We start from the raw sequence: 18597 nt of genomic DNA, 5'->3' as shown, positions 1-18597 counted from the left end.
ATGTCATGTAAAATTTTAATTTTAATCATATGAAATATATAGCAAGCGACAAAGTGTTACGATTCGCCGGCCGCCGTCACATTATGTACGCCTATGTGGACATTTTGGAAACTTTTTGAAGGCACATCGGTACTCCAAACAATAAAACAACATCTAAATACATATATTTATTGCTAACTTCTAACTACAGTATCCGGTTCCCCTGCACGTTGCTCCTGTTGTTCAGCAGGATCTTCTCTTGCCTCTTCTTCTCTTCTTTGAACGCCTCCCTGTTGGCTTTCTTCTCGACGCGTCGTTCTTTCCTGTATTCTTTGAGGAGGCGTTTTCGTTCTTTTTTCTCTTCCGGCGTCTCGTCTTTAGGTCTGCGAAGGAATAATTTCCTATAACTGACAGGACCAGGGCACACAGGATAATGTGGAATAAATTAATAGTTTAAAAAACACTAGAAAAACACGCTTATGATACGATATTCCATCATGGAATACCAGTGTCTATCTTCCGGCTTCATCATCAGACCTTGAAACCTAATCGTGGTCAAAGTTGGTAAGACTTTTCTAACAAATCCAAACACAGCTATGATACGATGTTCCATCATGAAGTTCCAGTTCATATCTTCCGGCTCCATCATCAGATCAGTACGACAGTACCATATTATTGTACATCAGAACTACATACAGCTGCCAATTTTCATGACGCTGCGATCCTTGGAAGATGGTTAAATTAGTTACCTTAGATTCCATTACATACTCGTAGTTAATAGTTACATACAGGTCGACCTAATAAAAGCGTGTTAAAAATAGTACATTGTGTAAGCGAAGTTTTGGAAACGATGGTGGTAACTCCCGACAGCCACAGCGTGGAGGGAATTAAAGACCCGAGTTTGCAAATATTCTTGCCCCCGGAGTTTCTCACAGTGTTTTACATCAGACTTGTGAAGAAAAAAGTTAAATTTGAAGCGAAATAATTCTTAAATACGCTGGGATATCAAACATTCGTCCGCCATTTTGTTATTTCTTGACAGGTTAGGTTAGGTTAGCTTAAGGTATCGAGGGCACAGACCTATTCGGCATTCAGCCACGATTAAAAATTATGTATAATATTTTAAACGGCTAGTAAATTAATGAAATTAAATATTTTTAAACATAACTAAAAAAATTAAATTATAAACTTCAGTATTTTAAAAGTAATATATTTATGCCACTTGTTTTGTATGACTAAGTGACATAATAAAAAAAAAACTATAACTCCCCAGGGAGTTATAGCTTTTTTTCACAATAAATAACTCCCGCAGGAACAATATAGGCCTTGGTCCTTCAGTACACCTGCGTGAAGTAAGATCTTTTTCGAGCAAGTGTGATGAAAAAAAAGTTTTGTGATGTACCTCCAAAAACAGAATCAGTATGCGCGTAAAGAATAATTAAAATAAAATAATATGTAAAGTCTATTTTTTTATCCCGTAGACTAAAATGACATTTCATGTGTTGCTGGTTTTTACGTCTTATAAATAGTGGTGTGCTACAACCGGTGCTAACCGAAAATAAACTATTGGGAGTTCCTTATATAGGCATGTAACACCATTTTGAGGCATTTAGTAAGTTTGTATCCAGGTCTAAACACAATATTTCTAATATTTAAAAGCGATTTTATTGTAAGATTAACAGTCACCTCGAAGCTCATAATGCAATTTTTAAATGTTTGAATGGATTAGTAGTGAGTAGATTTTATTTATTGTATACTTCCTATCATGTAGTGAGTAGATTTCATTAATTGTTTATTCAAAATAAACAATTAATGAAATCTATTTTAATATCTAAAATTATTTTAATATTTATCGGTTATTCACAAACCGAAATCAAAGATCAGCACTATTTGTTTTAAGCTGGTCACATTATCTCTACGTTTGACATTTGTGGTAGTCATTTTAGTCTACGGAATTAAAGAACAGACTATACAAGGTGTAACAATATAGTGTTTCCGTTTCAGGGCATATTCTTTATCGTGACTTGATTAAAAAAAAGCGGCCAAGTGCGAGTCGGACTCGCCCATGAAGGGTTCCGTACCATTTATGACGTATTAAAAAAACTACTTACTAGATCTGGTTCAAACCAATTTTCGTTGGAAGTTTGCATGGTAATGTATATCATATATTTTTTTTAGATTTTTCATTCCGTTATTTTAGAAGTTACAGGGGGGGGGACACACTTTTTTTCACTTTGGAAGTGTCTCTCGCGCAAACTATTCAGTTTAGAAAAAAATGATATTAGAAACCTCAATATCATTTTTAAAGACCTATCCATAGATACCCCACACGTATGGGTTTGAAGAAAAAAGATTTTTTGAGTTTCAGTTCTAAGTATGGGGAACCCCCAAAATTTATTGTTTTTTTTCTATTTTTGTGTAAACATCATAATGCGGTTCATAGAATACATCTACTTACCAAGTTTGAACAGTATAGCCCTTATAGTTTCGGAAAAAAGTGGCTGTGACAGAATCGGACAGACAGACGGACATGACGAATCTATAAGGGTTCCGTTTTTTGCCATTTGGCTACGGAACCCTAAAAAGTAAAACTTGTTTGGCGCTGAAATATTTGTTTGTTTCTATTTTGACGACCGGTCTCGCCTAGTGGGTAGTGACCCTGCCTACGACGCCGATGGTCCCGGGTTCAAATGCTGGTAAGGGCATTTATTCGTGTGATGAGCATGGATATTTTGTTCCTGAGTCATGGGTGTTCTATGTATTTATAAATATGTATGTATTATATATATCGTTGTCTAAGTACTCGCAACACAAGCCTTATTGAGCTTACTGTGGGACTTAGTCAATTTATGTAATAATGTCCTATAATATTTATTTATTTATTTTATGGCGCATTTCATCCAAGTGGCTGAATTATGATATCATTTTTTCATCACACTAGCTCGAAAAAGATCTTATTTCAAGCAGGTGTACTGAAGGACAAAGGCCTATATTGTTCCCAGGGGAGTTATGAATTATGAAAAAAAAAGCTTTTTTTAAAATTATGTCACGAATTCCTAGACACCACGTAGTGTACATGAGTTTTACTTTTAAAATATTGCCGTTAATAATTTATTATATTTTTTTGTTTAAAAATATTTTTAAATAATTTTCAATCGTGGCTGAATGCCGAATAGGTCTGTGCCTTCGATGCCTAACCTAACCTGTCAAAAAATGTCAAAATGGCGGACGAATGTTTGAAATGTCACCGTATTTAAGAATGATTTCGCTTAAAATTCGTTTTTTCTTCGCAAGTGTGATGAAATACATTGTTTTTAACTCCGGGGGTAAGAATATTGCAACCTCGGATCTTTAATTTTCTTTAGCCTCCGGCTGTCGGGAATTACCACCCTCGCTTTCAAAACTTCATTTACCCCCCTCGTTGCACAATGTACTATTATTTACTGACCTTAAGGATAGCACGCTGAGAGTAGACAGCACAGTGTCGGCGTGGGTTGCAGTATCATCATCATCATCCCCCGCGTCCTGCAGCGCGTCGAACCTGGCCAGGGACTTCGTGGTGAGCCTGGTGTCGGCGCCGAGCACGTCTTGAGGGATGCCCGTTCTGGGGTTGATGCGGATTTTGCCCGGTTTCTGGAAATAATGTACGACCCTTGTCACTTCCACCGACCAAAACCAACTATTGTCAAAATTCATAGTTTGTCCGAGCTCCGGCCAATCAGTTTCATTTTTTGAACTGTCAAAACGATTTGTCACAATGGATTTTATACGAAAGACTAGCAAATTATAGTTCTATACGATTTATAAATGAGAAATTGTGTCTAAAAATAAAAGCTGTCTACGTCTCTCTATACATGATCTGGTGCTTTATTTCATGCATCGTGTAATGTATATATATATATTTATTTATTTCTTTAATACAATCAACATCCGCTATCGTTTATCGAAAAATGCCAATCGTAAAAATGTATAACAGTGACAGTTGAGAACGAAAAAAAATCACATCTTTATTTAAGTTTGTCGACTAGCCTTTTTATCATGTAAAAGAGGGGTGAAATATATAAAACAGTTGAGACTGGTACCCATACCACAAAATCACGGGCAGAAGCGGTCTAACTAAATTGAGTACTTTAGAGTCAGGAAACAGTAAGCTGCAGAGGTAACTGACCCCCTCTGCAAACAAGTATCTATGCAGGGTCTGACGTACCTTGGGCTCCTCGATGATCTTGGGATGGTTGTACAGGTTGGAGTAGGTGGACAGGATGGTCTCGCAGTCCCACTTCTCCTCTCTGGGCACTTCTACAGTTTCCAGTTCCTCTTCCGACTCCTCCTCGATTTCCTGCAGGCGTCGCATCCTGGGGGACGCCGATTCAATGATTTCATTACTTTGATCGAGACAAGAGGTCAATTGACGCGCGCGGAACGCGAGGCATTTAATAGTGTTTTAAGTGACTGCAACATAATGAAAGGCATTAAAATACGAGTGTGGGTTTATGAAACGAATGAAACGAGTTTCATACAAGAACCACACGAGTATTTTAATGTCTAATTAAACAACCAAACTAAAGAAACTAAAAGGCAAAAATTGCAAGTTTACTTCAATAGTTTAATCTGACCTGGCGACCTCCCTCTCCTTGTCCAGCTGCTGCCTCCTCCGCGACTCCTGGAACTCCTCGGCGGCCTGCAGCAGCCGGGCGTGCGACTCCGGCATGAAGCCCTCGATCTGACCTGGCGATGACTGACCTGGCGACCTCCCTCTCCTTGTCCAGCTGCTGCCTCCTCCTCGACTCCTGGAACTCCTCGGCGGCCTGCAGCAGCCGGGCGTGCGACTCCGGCATGAAGCCCTCGATCTGACCTGGCGATGACTGACCTGGCGACCTCCCTCTCCTTGTCCAGCTGCTGCCTCCTCCGCGACTCCTGGAACTCCTCGGCGGCCTGCAGCAGCCGGGCGTGCGACTCCGGCATGAAGCCCTCGATCTGACCTGGCGATGACTGACCTGGCGACCTCCCTCTCCTTGTCCAGCTGCTGCCTCCTCCGCGACTCCTGGAACTCCTCGGCGGCCTGCAGCAGCCGGGCGTGCGACTCCGGCATGAAGCCCTCGATCTGACCTGGCGATGACTGACCTGGCGACCTCCCTCTCCTTGTCCAGCTGCTGCCTCCTCCGCGACTCCTGGAACTCCTCGGCGGCCTGCAGCAGCCGGGCGTGCGACTCCGGCATGAAGCCCTCGATCTGACCTGGCGATGACTGACCTGGCGACCTCCCTCTCCTTGTCCAGCTGCTGCCTCCTCCGCGACTCCTGGAACTCCTCGGCGGCCTGCAGCAGCCGGGCGTGCGACTCCGGCATGAAGCCCTCGATCTGACCTGGCGATGACTGACCTGGCGACCTCCCTCTCCTTGTCCAGCTGCTGCCTCCTCCTCGACTCCTGGAACTCCTCGGCGGCCTGCAGCAGCCGGGCGTGCGACTCCGGCATGAAGCCCTCGATCTGACCTGGCGATGACTGACCTGGCGACCTCCCTCTCCTTGTCCAGCTGCTGCCTCCTCCGCGACTCCTGGAACTCCTCGGCGGCCTGCAGCAGCCGGGCGTGCGACTCCGGCATGAAGCCCTCGATCTGACCTGGCGATGACTGACCTGGCGACCTCCCTCTCCTTGTCCAGCTGCTGCCTCCTCCGCGACTCCTGGAACTCCTCGGCGGCCTGCAGCAGCCGGGCGTGCGACTCCGGCATGAAGCCCTCGATCTGACCTGGCGATGACTGACCTGGCGACCTCCCTCTCCTTGTCCAGCTGCTGCCTCCTCCGCGACTCCTGGAACTCCTCGGCGGCCTGCAGCAGCCGGGCGTGCGACTCCGGCATGAAGCCCTCGATCTGACCTGGCGATGACTGACCTGGCGACCTCCCTCTCCTTGTCCAGCTGCTGCCTCCTCCGCGACTCCTGGAACTCCTCGGCGGCCTGCAGCAGCCGGGCGTGCGACTCCGGCATGAAGCCCTCGATCTCCTCGCAGTCCAGGGCTCCGAGCTCCGTGTCGTCGTACTCCGCGAACATCTACAACATACCAACACTAAATCAATGATTGTATTGCTTGTCTTCTTTTATACCACGTCGGTGGCAAACGGGCACAAACAATCTAAATTCGTACAGTCGCCTTCAGATATGTCGGGACGGCCAAGATGTTAAAAATATCTGAACTTTAACATCTTGGTAATAGAGGATTTGTTCAGATATGTGTGAACACCTTGGCCGTTCCGATATATCTGATGGCGACCGTACACGCAGGTCGACGAATTGGGCAATTGAACTGTTTGTATCTGGGACAGATTTCCCAGCGATAGAAACCGAATATTAATAAATTAATAGTTTAAAAAAACACTAGAAAACGCGCTTATGATACGATATTCCATCATGGAATGCCAGTGCCTATCTTCCGGCTTCATCATCAGACCTTGAAACCTAATCGTGGTCAAAGTTGGTAAGACTTTTCTAACAAATCCAAACACAGCTATGATACGATGTTCCATCATGAAGTTCCAGTTCATATCTTCCGGCTCCATCATCAGATCAGTTCGACAGCACCATATTATTGTATTGTCATCAGAACTACATACAGCTGCCAATTTTCATGACGCTGCGATCCTTGGAAGATGGTTAAATTAGTTACCTTAGATTCCATTACATACTCGTAGTTAGTTACATACAGGTCGACCTAATAAAAGCGTGTTAAAAATAAGTTTTTGGCAAAAATTTAATTTTACAAGCTTTTATCGCTGACTGTACTTTTCTTTCCACAGGCAACTAATACTCATCGAGCAAATTCTAAAAACCCCAAACACAATTAGGTTGCGTTGTTTTATTACAGAGTTCCTATGTCCACCTCTTGTCTCCATCATCAGATCAGCTCGATGGTACCATAATATTGCATTGTCACCCGACTTACATATGTATGCAAATTTTCAGCTCAATCGGAAACCGGGAAGTGGATCAAATTTAACTTGCAAGATTTGATTACAAACAGACAATGGTCAGGTGAAAGTAAATAAAAGCTTGTAATAAGAAAGTTTTCAAGAAAACCGTTATCCCCCTTTTACCTTTTCAAACCTATCGTCGAGCAGTGTGTCCCTGGCTGCGGCGGATGATGCTCAAAAACGTGGAGTACTGTGGGTCTCATGCTCCCAGGCATGCGTCTTACTACCCTGATATCTCAACCTAATCTTTAAAATTTGTATTGTTAATTTTAACATAAATCTATAGTCCGTCGTAGGCGTATGCACCCCGAAAACCTTAAAAACGACTCTCTATAGAGTGAGGCCACACCGGTTGCGTTGTTTCGTCGCAAGCGTCGTCGCAGCGTCAACGCTGCGTCGTTTTACATATATTTTTATGACATGCCACATTGATGCGTTGCGACGATGCGACAAACGCAACGCACCAGTGTGGCCTCACTCTAGTCGTTTTTAGGGTTCCGTAGCCAAATGGCAAAAAACGGAACCCTTATAGATTCGTCATGTCCGTCTGTCTGTCCGATTCTGTCACAGCCACTTTTTTCCGAAACTATAAAAGCTATACTGTTCAAACTTGGTAAGTAGATGTATTCTATGAACCGCATTATGATTTTTACACAAAAATAGAAAAAAAACAATAAATTTTGGGGGTTCCCCATACTTAGAACTGAAACTCAAAAAATCTTTTTTCATCAAACCCATACGTGTGGGGTATCTATGGATAGGTTTTTAAAAATGATATTGAGGTTTCTAATATCATTTTTTTCTAAACTGAATAGTTTGCGCGAGAGACACTTCCAAAGTGGTAAAAAGTGTGTCCCCCCCCCCCCGTAACTTCTAAAATAACAGAATGAAAAATCTAAAAAAAATATATGCTATACATTGCCATGCAAACTTCCACCGAAAATTGGTTCGAATGAGATCTAGTAAGTAGTTTTTTTTTAATACGTCATAAAAATTTAAAAAAAATTTTTTTTTCATCAAACCCATACGTGTGGGGTATCTAAGGATAGGTCTTCAAAAATGATATTTAGGTTTCTAATATCATTTTTTTCTAAACTGAATAGTTTGCGCGAGAGACACTTCCAAAGTGAAAAAAAGTGTCCCCCCCCCCCTGTAACTTCTAAAATAACGGAATGAAAAATCTAAAAAAAATATATGATATACATTACCATGCAAACTTCCAACGAAAATTGGTTTGAACCAGATCTAGTAAGTAGTTTTTTTAATACGTCATAAATGGTACGGAACCCTTCATGGGCGAGTCCGACTCGCACTTGGCCGCTTTTTAGGTTTTCGGGGCGTCACTCTTAATATCTGTTTTGATATCGCAGAGGCGCTCTTACCTTCTCGAACCGGTCGTCGAGGAGCGTGAGCCCCTGGTTCCGTCTGATGACGCTGGAGGACATGGAGTACTGCGAGAAGCGCGACTTGCTGTCGAGCTGCACGCGGGCCCGCGGCATGCGGCGGCCCTCCTGGTACAACAGTCATACAGTCTAATTACAATTTTGGAAATGAATTAAAAATCAACCACCTCGAGTAAAATCCGAACCTTTCAGAACACCGGCCTAAATCTTCTTCTAATCAACTGATATTAAATTATATTAAAAATTAAATAATCATTTAATTCAAGCATAACCCATATAAGTGTTAATAATAAAACTTAAATACCTACCATGCAAAACAGTAGTTATACTTAGAGGTAGGACAATGCAATACCATTAGGGCATGCACCAGGGAAATCCCGATTCTCAAATTCCCGGGAATTTTCAAAGAACCGGTACTGAAAACCACCGGTACTTTCCGGTTCTCTCTGTATGCGTATTTATTACCATTTTAATAGTAGTAATATCAAACCCCCTTATTCATAAACGTCTACTAAAGTTGACAAGCCGCTAATAATCGTTTGTCCCTTTCCGACGTATCGGTATGATGGAAAGGGACAAACGATTATTAGCGGCTTATCAAATTTAGTAGATGTTTTATGAATAAGGGGGTTAGTAAATCGTTTAGTTCGGGACATTAAATAACATTTAATAATGTTGCTATGAAACGGGAGACCCGAATAACCCAGCCAACTAACACAACGACCAATGCGACGCACGACACAAAACAAACATAAATTACTAGAATCACAGTCCTAAGTGTAGCCGACATAAAAGTACTGAAGTATATTTCAGATAAAAACAAAATTGAAATGCGATTTTGTCAGTGAAATATTGCGTTTATGTATATACATAGTTGTTATACAATCTATATTCCTTTTTGGAATTAAAAAAACCTAAAATTTTTAAACTTTCAGATGTCCTGTATTTTTTAGGGTTCCGTAGCCAAATGGCATAAAACGGAACCCTTATAGTTTCGCCATGTCCGTCTGTCTGTCTGTCTGTCTGTCTGTCTGTCTGTCCGAGGCTTTGCTCCGTGGTCGTTAGTGCTAGAAAGCTGAAATTTGGCATGGATATATAAATCAATAAAGCCGACAAAGTCGTACAGTAAAATCTAAAAAAATTTTTTTTTTTGGGGTACCTCCCTTACACGTAAAGTGGGGGTAAATTTTTTTTTTCGCTTCAAACCTAGAGGGTGGGGTATCGTTGGAAAGGTCTTTCAAAACTAATAGGGGTTTTCAAGAAACATTTTTTGATAAAGTGAATATATTCGGAGATAATCGCTCCGAAAGAAAAAAAAAATGTGTCCCCCCCCCTCTAACTTTTGAACCATAGGTCCAAAAAATATGAAAAAAATCGTGGAAGTAGAGCTTAAGAAAGACATTAAATGAAAACTATAGCGGACATGATCAGTTTAGCTGTTTTTGAGTTATCGCAAAAAGTTTTCCCTTCATAGTAAAAAGACTTACTTTAATTAGGTACTGATTATGCAAAGCCTATTTGTTTAACTCCGGTGAAAGGTACCATTTACTACACTTTAAGCTCCAGTTTAGCTTATTGTGACGGAAGAGTAACTACGGAACCCTACACTGAGCGTGGCCCGACATGCTCTTGGCCGGTTATTATCAGTTCCATATATCATTCTGATATCCACATTATTTTTATAAATTGCTCATTTGCTATCTATTTTAATAGATCTTGTTATAAAATTGAACATGAGTCATCAATGTCATCATCGCTATAGTTGAGACACACCTGCGGGTTGCTGTCGTCGTCGGAGTCCAGGTCCGAGGCGAACGCCTGGTCGGAGTCGTTCGCCATACTGTCGTCTTCCTCATATTCTTCACCATCCGAACCTGTGCAAAACAATGAAGAAAGGTTTGTTTTTTAATGCTACGTGGGTGGCAAACAAGCATACGGCCCGCCTGATGGTAAGCAGTCTCCGTAGCCTATGTACGCCTGCAACTCCAGAGGAGTTACATGCGCATTGCCGACCCTAAACCCCCCCCCCCCCCCCCCCTCGTTGAGCTCTGGCAACCTTACTCAACGACAGGAACACAACACTACGAGTAGGGTCTAGTGTTATTTGGCTGCGGTTTTCTGTGGTGGAGGTACTTCCCCAGTTGGGCTCTGATCTGGAATGACATCCGCTGTGCTGTGCCCTACCACACAAAGCGAGATGATATTCACCTTTCTTTTGGACGTAGTTTAAGGACGTACCCGGGTTCAATTTAAGGACGTACCGGGTCCAGTTTAAGGACGTACCGGGGTCCAGTTTAAGGACGTACCCGGGTCCAGTTTAAGGACGTACCCGGGTCCAGTTTAAGGACGTACCCGGGTCCAGTTTAAGGACGTACCGGGGTCCAGTTTAAGGACGTACCCGGGTCCAGTTTAAGGACGTACCCGGGTCCAGTTTAAGGACGTACCCGGGTCCAGTTTAAGGACGTACCCGGGTCCAGTTTAAGGACGTACCGGGTCCAGTTTAAGGACGTACCGGGGTCCAGTTTAAGGACGTACCCGGGTCCAGTTTAAGGACGTACCCGGGTCCAGTTTAAGGACGTACCCGGGTCCAGTTTAAGGACGTACCGGGGTCCAGTTTAAGGACGTACCCGGATCCAGTTTAAGGTAACTCTAAGTAGCATTGACATGAAAACGTAATAATTAGAGACTTTGTGAGCACTGAACTTCGCGAACTTCTAGGGCTCAGCTTTTGATAAAAATCCAAAACAACGGAATCGCTTGATATTATTGACTTGAGCAAAGCGAATGTCTCGTTTCAGCATGGGCAAATTTGCTTTTGTGTGTATGTCCGGCAGTTCTCTACAGGTCGCATTTCACAAGCGATTCTCGCTTATATATAATAAATTTGCAAAACACAAGAGTCAATAATATCAAGTATTCTTTGATGATCTCACGAGACGGGATCTTAACGATTTGAAATTTCTCTATCTTTTCAAACTTGCTTTGTAGACGTGTTGCTCGGCTGAGATACAAAAGCGTACTGAGGAGAAAGCGGCCGAGCGCGCAGGCGCGGATACAAGGGGGGGGGCATAGGGGCAATGGCCCCCCCCTAAAACCCTGGCTCTCACATTACTAAATTGAGTAACATTTTTTTTTACCTTATTTTCTGTGCAAAAATATATGATTTTCTCAAAATGGCCCCCCCCTAAGCCAAATCTTGTATCCGCGCCTGCGAGCGCGGGCAGCCGGGCGACATTGATACTCGGGTGGTGCGATAGATGGCGCTGCTAGTTGAGAATGTCATTCAATTAGGGCTGAGTTACAAGGGTGTTATCTCATAGGTGGTTCAAGCGGGAGCATGGATACCTAAATAAATAAATAAATAAATATTATAGGACATTATTACACAAATTGACTAAGTCCCACAGTAAGCTCAATAAGGCTTGTGTTGAGGGTACTTAGACAACGATATATATATAATATAAATATTTATAAATACTTAAATACATAGAAAACACCCATGACTCAGGAACAAATATCCATGCTCATCACACGAATAAATGCCCGTACCAGGATTTGAACCCGGAACCATCGGCTTCATAGGCAGGGTCACTACCCACTAGGCCAGATCGGTCGTCAAACAATAAAATACACAACAATAATCAGACTAAGTTAGGTAATATTTTTCTTAGGTTGCGATTAAATTGCGCAAAGCGCTGGTGGCCTAGCGGTAAGAGCGTGCGACTTGCAATCCGGAGGTCGCGGGTTCAAACCCTGGCTCGTACCAATGAGTTTTTAAGAACTTACGTACGAAATATCATTTGATATTTACCAGTCGCTTTTCGGTGAAGGAAAACATCGTGAGGAAACCGGACTAATCCCAATAAGCCCTAGCTTACCCTCTGGGTTGGAAGGTCAGATGGCAGTCGCTTTCATAAAAACTAGTGCCTACGCCAATTCTCGGGATTAGTTGCCAAGCGGACCCCGGGTTCCCATGACCCGTGGTAAAATGCCGAGACAACTCGAGGAAGAAAAAAAAAATATAAAAAATGTACCATCCCCGTCTCCTTCGGCCATGGCCAGCTCAATGAAGTTGTCCTCCAGCTCATTCTCCGGGTCCTCGAAGTCGAAGTCCTCGTCCAGCGCCGCGACTACTTCAGGGTCCAGGTCCAGGCACAACCCTACAACACGAAAGTTCATCCTTAACAAGTTATAATTATTAAAATAATTACTCGTATTGTTAATTGTTGTTGGTTTAATTATTGTTAGTTAGTTAAAATTAAATATTTCTGGTAAAACACATTCAATGCACTCTTTGAACGCCCCGCCTAATGTGCGCAGATGGTCATCGTGAACCTTGTGGGAATTATTCACTAACGTGGGTTGATATCTTTAGCGGGTTAAAATCCGCATTTGTATGTTCAGCTGAAACTATACTTTCTATCTCTACCTTAAGTTGCCATTTATATATTGTATATGTGTAAGTATATATATATATATATATATTGTATTATATTATATTGTATATTTATTAGTATATTAGGTATTGTTTTAATACTTATATAAGTAGTATGTGTGTTTGTATTTAATAGTCTCCATATTTAGCTCCTTGCACTACCTGTTGACTTTTGTATGAGTTCGAAATTTCCTGCTACCTAAAGGTTGTCTGGAAGAGATCGCTTTTTAGCGATAAGACCGCCTGTTGTTACCTGGTTCTATTTTCCTTTAAAAATCATTTGTAGTTTTACACTTATGTAAAATGTATAATTGTTGGTGCAATAAAGAATATTTACTTACTTACTTACTTACATCCCTTAGGGAAACAGACACACAAATAGATATTGACGTTATTATGATTATTTATAATGGGTACTGCACTAACGGCAGCTAGATCCCGTGCAACGCCAAAATGACATTAAAAGACCTTCCCTAACTTTTTGATTAATTATAAATGAGTTTTGAAAAAAAAGCCATTACAATTATAATTCATAAGGTATCGAATGTTTTTTTTTTAATGTGCGATAGGGCAGAGAATAGTACTTGAACCAAATGCAGTCGTGTTTGGCGGCGTAAAACTTAAGGGGTGCATTTTTAAAACGGTTGAGAAAAAACATAGGTGTGTGATTTGTTGATAAAATTAATCGTACTATACGCGGTTAACGGCTCCACTACGTGGGCAAGCACATTGTATTATCATCTAGTACCCACAACACAAGCCCCATTGAGCTTACTGTGGGACCGTCACATTGTGCCATAACCTCCTACTGATAACGTCCAGCTTTACATCAAAAAAAATATCGCCAGTGAAATTTGAACCTATAGTGTAGGAAATCAAATAGATTTTTGATTGTTTGAAAATTTTATAAACCAAACGAAATGCAACTTGTACCATTTTAAAATGATTATGACCTGAGATTTTACAAAAAAAAAAGAATTCATGTTAAATTCAAGATACCTTGTGTAGCAGCCTTGTTCAGTAAACCGACATCTTCTTCAACAGCGGACGCGAACACAGAGCTCGGCAGATTCAGCTTCTCTACCACGGGGATCACTGGCTCATCTCCGTCAGCTGACAGCTGAGACTTCTCTTTCCGCTTGTGTGTTGCGTTCTAAAATAATTTTTGGCAAAAATTTCATTTTTGGTACAAGCTTTAATCACGGACTGTACTTTTCTTTTCACAGGCAACTAAAACTCATTGAGACAATTCTAACAGCCCCAAACACAATTAGTCTGTGTTGGTTTGTCACAGAGTGTAGAGTTCCCACGGCATTGTCATCGGATTTACATAAGTTTTGGCCCACACTAACTAACATATATTATATACATACTAACAGGGCAAGTTAAATAAAAGCTTGTAATATACAAAATTCATTCAAAATAATTGAACACCCATGCAAAGAGAATACCTTCAGTATTTAAGAGAAGAGCTTAACAAGCGTATAAGCGAAGGTGAAACAGGGATCACAATCAAGTACATCCGGGGCCACCCAACAATCGTAGAGACCGACCAGTCGGCTTCCAGACAGACAAAAAACCAATAATTCATACCAGATATCGCCGGAATGATCCGACTGCCACCAATAATAAAGCCATTGCAGTTGGAGTACCCTTACCTCCTATTATTACTGTCAGTATTTTTTACACTAATATTCAATCTATTACTTCCAAACTCGACCTACTTATTGCTAGAGTACATAACCTGAAACCCACTCTGATTGTTATTACAGAAACATGGCTCAAACCAAATATTCCCGACTCGATGATAAAAATACCAGGCTATGATTTATATAGAGATGACCGGACTGAAAAACGTAGTGGTGGAGTAGCAATATATGCTGCGAATGGACTGGATATTAAAATAAAAACTAAATTGGACACTAAGTATAACATAAAACTTACAAACTCTGAATGCCTATTCTTGGACGTGGAAATTGGCAACTGCAAATTCATCTTATGCGGCGTATATAGGGGACATGACTCAACAATTGATCAGGACAATATCCTTCTCAATAGGCTGAGCGTGGCTTCGGAGTCAAATCTACTTGTCGCTATGGGGGATTTTAACTACGGTGGAGTCAAATGGCCATTAGAAAGTTCAGGATACCTGACACCGCGAGAAGATAACTTTTTACAGTGGTACAACAATACGAACTTCCATCAACTGGTAAATAAAGATACTAGATTTCGCCAAGGCAACCAACCATCCTGCTTAGATCTTATTCTAACAAACGATGATATACTAATAGCAAAAGTTGACCACCAAGCTCCTATTGGCAAAAGTGATCACACTTGCCTGCAAGCTACCATACAGTTGCAAACAAGGACACCCAATGCCACTAGACAGTTGCGATATAATTACAACAAAGCGGATTTTGACAAAATAAATGAGACAATTTCACTCAGATTACCACAAAAAATGGAATCGGTGGATAATGTCATAGAACAGTACAATATATTTCTTACTGAAGTGAAGGACGCAGTTGCCCTATATGTACCACAGGCTAAAACTAATGCTGTTGCACCTGATAAGCCGTGGATCAATAAAGAGATTCGAGATATGATTAAGCAGAAAATAGAACTATGGGACAAATATGTGCTTACTGGCTTGGATAAATTTCACAAGGACTACCGAAAGCTAAATAACAAGCTAACGAACCTCATAAGAACATGCCGCATAAAATATGAAACAGACTTATTAGAAACTGGACCAAAGCGGTTCTACTCCTACATTCGCCACCAACTAACATCGAAGGTCAGCACACCTAACGTCGTTTGCAATAAACAAGGACATACTGTAACTTGCGCCCCTGATATCGCTGAAGTTTTTGCGGATCAGTTCGAGGATGTCTTTCAGGTAGAACCTCAAGGACAACTGCCACACCTAGATCCATCCCTTAGAGTTAAGGAGTGTATTACAAATATTACATTTTCGATAGATAAAGTTAAACAGGTAACTAAAGAAATGAATTCAGATTCTGCACCTGGACCAGATGGCATTCCTGTTACATTGCTGCAAAAGTGTGACACCTTGGTTGGCCCGTTAGCCATGATAATGCAGACATCATATGACACAGGCATTTTACCTGAGCAATGGAAAACGGCAACCGTGACACCAATATTCAAGAAGGGAAATAAGCTTGAACCATCTAACTACAGACCAATAAGTCTCACTAGTGTAGTATGCAAAGCCATGGAGAAAATTCTGGTTAAACACATAAGAGGATTCCTTGCCCTGCACAGTGTGATTGGTGACCAGCAGCATGGTTTCTGTCCGCATCGCTCTACAGTGTCCAACTTGCTGTCTTGCCTCTCCTCCTGGACTAAAAGTTTTGACAAGAGGGACCCTACAGATGTAATTTACCTTGACTATGAAAAGGCCTTCGACAAAGTTCCCACAGAGAGGCTACTTTATAAACTGGAACACTTGGGAATCCGTGGGAAACTATTAATATGGATAAGGGCCTTTCTACAACATAGAACCTTTGAAGTTAGAGTTGGTGAGACTAAGTCAAGGCAGCGAGAGATACAGAGTGGAGTACCACAGGGTTCAGTTTTAGGCCTGGTGCTTTACATACTATACACTGTTGACCTTCCATGTCGCCTCAAATGCAGTATTAGTACTTTTGCGGATGATACCAAGTTATTTGCTAACCCACTCCTAGATTACAGCCAACTACAAGACGATCTAGATGCAATAGTAAGCTGGTCTAAGGAATGGTTAATCAATCTGAATTCTGCCAAATGTACAGTACTTCACATAGGAAATCGGAATCCCCGCCAGATTTACAACTTGGAAGGCACTCCACTAACGGCTGTAAAGGCACAAACTGACCTAGGTGTTAAAATCTCTGAGGACCTAAAGTGGGAAGAGCACATATCTACAATGGTTAAGAAAGCCAGAAGCATGATTTACCTCATTAGAAAAGCCTTCAAGACCTTAACACCGTATATGATGCTAAAAATATACAAAACATATGTCAGACCCGTACTGGAGTATGCTTTTCAAGCCTGGAGTCCTTACTTTGCCAAGGACATTGAGATGCTCGAGAAAGTACAACGCAGTTTCACGAAACTGCCAAGGCAACTTAAAAACAAGCCATATGAAGAGAGACTAAAGGAACTAAACCTCACTACTCTAAAGCACCGCAGAGAATGTGGCGACCTAATAGAGACATACAAAATACTATCTGGGCACTATGACCTCAAGGATTTCCAAGAGATGTTCAAGCGCAACAACAACAACCGTCTGAGAGGTCATCATTTAAAGTTGGAAAGGCATAGGGCTCACAGTAACCCATACAAACACTTTTTCAGCAATCGAGTGGTGAGGGCTTGGAACAGGCTCCCAGAAGTAGTGGTTTCAGCACCAAATGTGAACCAGTTTAAAAATAAATTAGACAAGCACATGATATCTACTACTCGTTCATGATAACTATCTTTATGAATATTGGATACAGGTCATATCAGTTGTCAAACTGCCTGCCTGCTTATTAAATAATAATAATAATTTACTACAAGACAAAACTACGAATCTATATTTTACGGATTGGTGGGAATTGTACAAATGACAAGGTTGAGTGATAGTAGCTAGGGGAGGCCTCTGTCCAGCAGTGGGACACTAAATAAAATTAAATAATGCTCAAATATTATGCTGGTAATATAATGAACACTCACAGGTTGCAGGACGAGCGTGACCTCCTTGGTGTCCTTGAGATGTTGCAGATAGTTGTAGTCATCATCGAAGTAAACACCATACTTGCGTTGTTCCTCTCTGCGCTGCTCGGGTGTCAACTCCTACATTAAACACATAGTATAGGTAAATGAAATGTAACAAAATAATAAAGAAATTTGAATAATCTTAATCTCTTGAATGGTTCTTGAATCTTTCTTAGGAGCATTCTGTTAAACTATATAGTATATAATAAAACCATCATAAATTATACAAAGACATTACATTCTTTTATACTGCACACTCAGATTACCAAGTTAATTAGATAATTTTTAAATTAGACACAAATTAGCTAGCTTACATAAATATAAGAGACTCGTCTGGTTTGGCTGAAGAACCAATCTGATTTGTTTGTAATCATGTTCATTCAATTTTTTTTACGTTTAGACACAATTTAAAAAATCTTAATTTGACTCTTACAAAAACTTTCAACAAGTTTTAAGCCGTATTATACGTACTCAAACACGCAAGATATTAGCTAGCAATCAGTGAAATGATCTAACCTATCAATTAGTTAATTTTATAAACATCGTAATATGTAGGTTACAAAATAACTCACAGGTGCCTTTTCTTTCCTCGGTGGTACCGCAGCATTGACGGGCACCAGGACCCTCTGCGGGGCGCTCTCGTCCGCGGCCAAGGGGTCCCGCTGCGATCTGTGCACTAGGTTGAACGTTACAGCCTTCTTTCGGTCTATAAACTTCTTCTTGGTTTTAGGCTGAAAAGGTTAGAATTTATTGGTTAGACTAAAAGTTAAAGCATTAATTAGTAACAAAAATAAAAATAATAGTTGTTTATACCATCTTGAAAGCACTGTTTTAGTCAGGGGGCAAGGAAATTAGAAATAATACACGAAAATGCACAAAACATGTGTTGTTTTGGCAAACGTCAGTGACAAAGGAAGAGTGATTTGAAGTCGTTCAGAGTTCTATATTAATTGAAAGCATTTTCGAAATTTAGTTATTTTTATCGTATAAAACTTTAACTGTTCTATATTAAACTTGATTTTTTTGTTAAACATATAAAAATAATGACAAATGAAAGT

General features: G+C 41.1%; 1 protein-coding gene across 1 annotated transcript; it reads right to left on the bottom strand.

Annotated features, from left to right (window-relative positions):
- Positions 1-154: 154 nt before the first annotated feature.
- On the bottom strand, positions 155-18483 carry LOC133530272 (protein LTV1 homolog). Its single transcript, XM_061868151.1, has 11 exons — positions 18353-18483; positions 18112-18270; positions 17498-17617; positions 13778-13931; positions 12378-12503; positions 10117-10217; positions 8323-8451; positions 5866-6023; positions 4187-4334; positions 3428-3612; positions 155-362 (listed from the first exon to the last, which is right to left on the bottom strand). Exons 1-11 carry the CDS (start codon positions 18353-18355, stop codon positions 185-187), a joined length of 1461 nt encoding a protein of 486 aa, XP_061724135.1. The 5' UTR covers positions 18356-18483; the 3' UTR covers positions 155-184.
- Positions 18484-18597: the final 114 nt, after the last annotated feature.

The sequence above is a fragment of the Cydia pomonella genome, chromosome 22 (genome assembly GCF_033807575.1).
Source record: "Cydia pomonella isolate Wapato2018A chromosome 22, ilCydPomo1, whole genome shotgun sequence".
NCBI classification, from domain to species: domain Eukaryota; kingdom Metazoa; phylum Arthropoda; class Insecta; order Lepidoptera; family Tortricidae; genus Cydia; species Cydia pomonella.
The sequence above is the reverse complement of the archived record's forward strand: the minus strand, read 5'-3'. Positions and strand labels throughout refer to the sequence as shown.

Bases quoted from the DNA above. Each gene is read 5' to 3' on its own strand.
- LOC133530272 (XM_061868151.1), bottom strand. The intron at 6,024-8,322 runs GTAAGAGCGCCT...GGTATGTTGTAG, and splicing joins TCGACGACCGGTTCGAGAAG to ATGTTCGCGGAGTACGACGA. The intron at 363-3,427 runs GTCAGTAAATAA...ATTCCTTCGCAG, and splicing joins CTCAGCGTGCTATCCTTAAG to ACCTAAAGACGAGACGCCGG.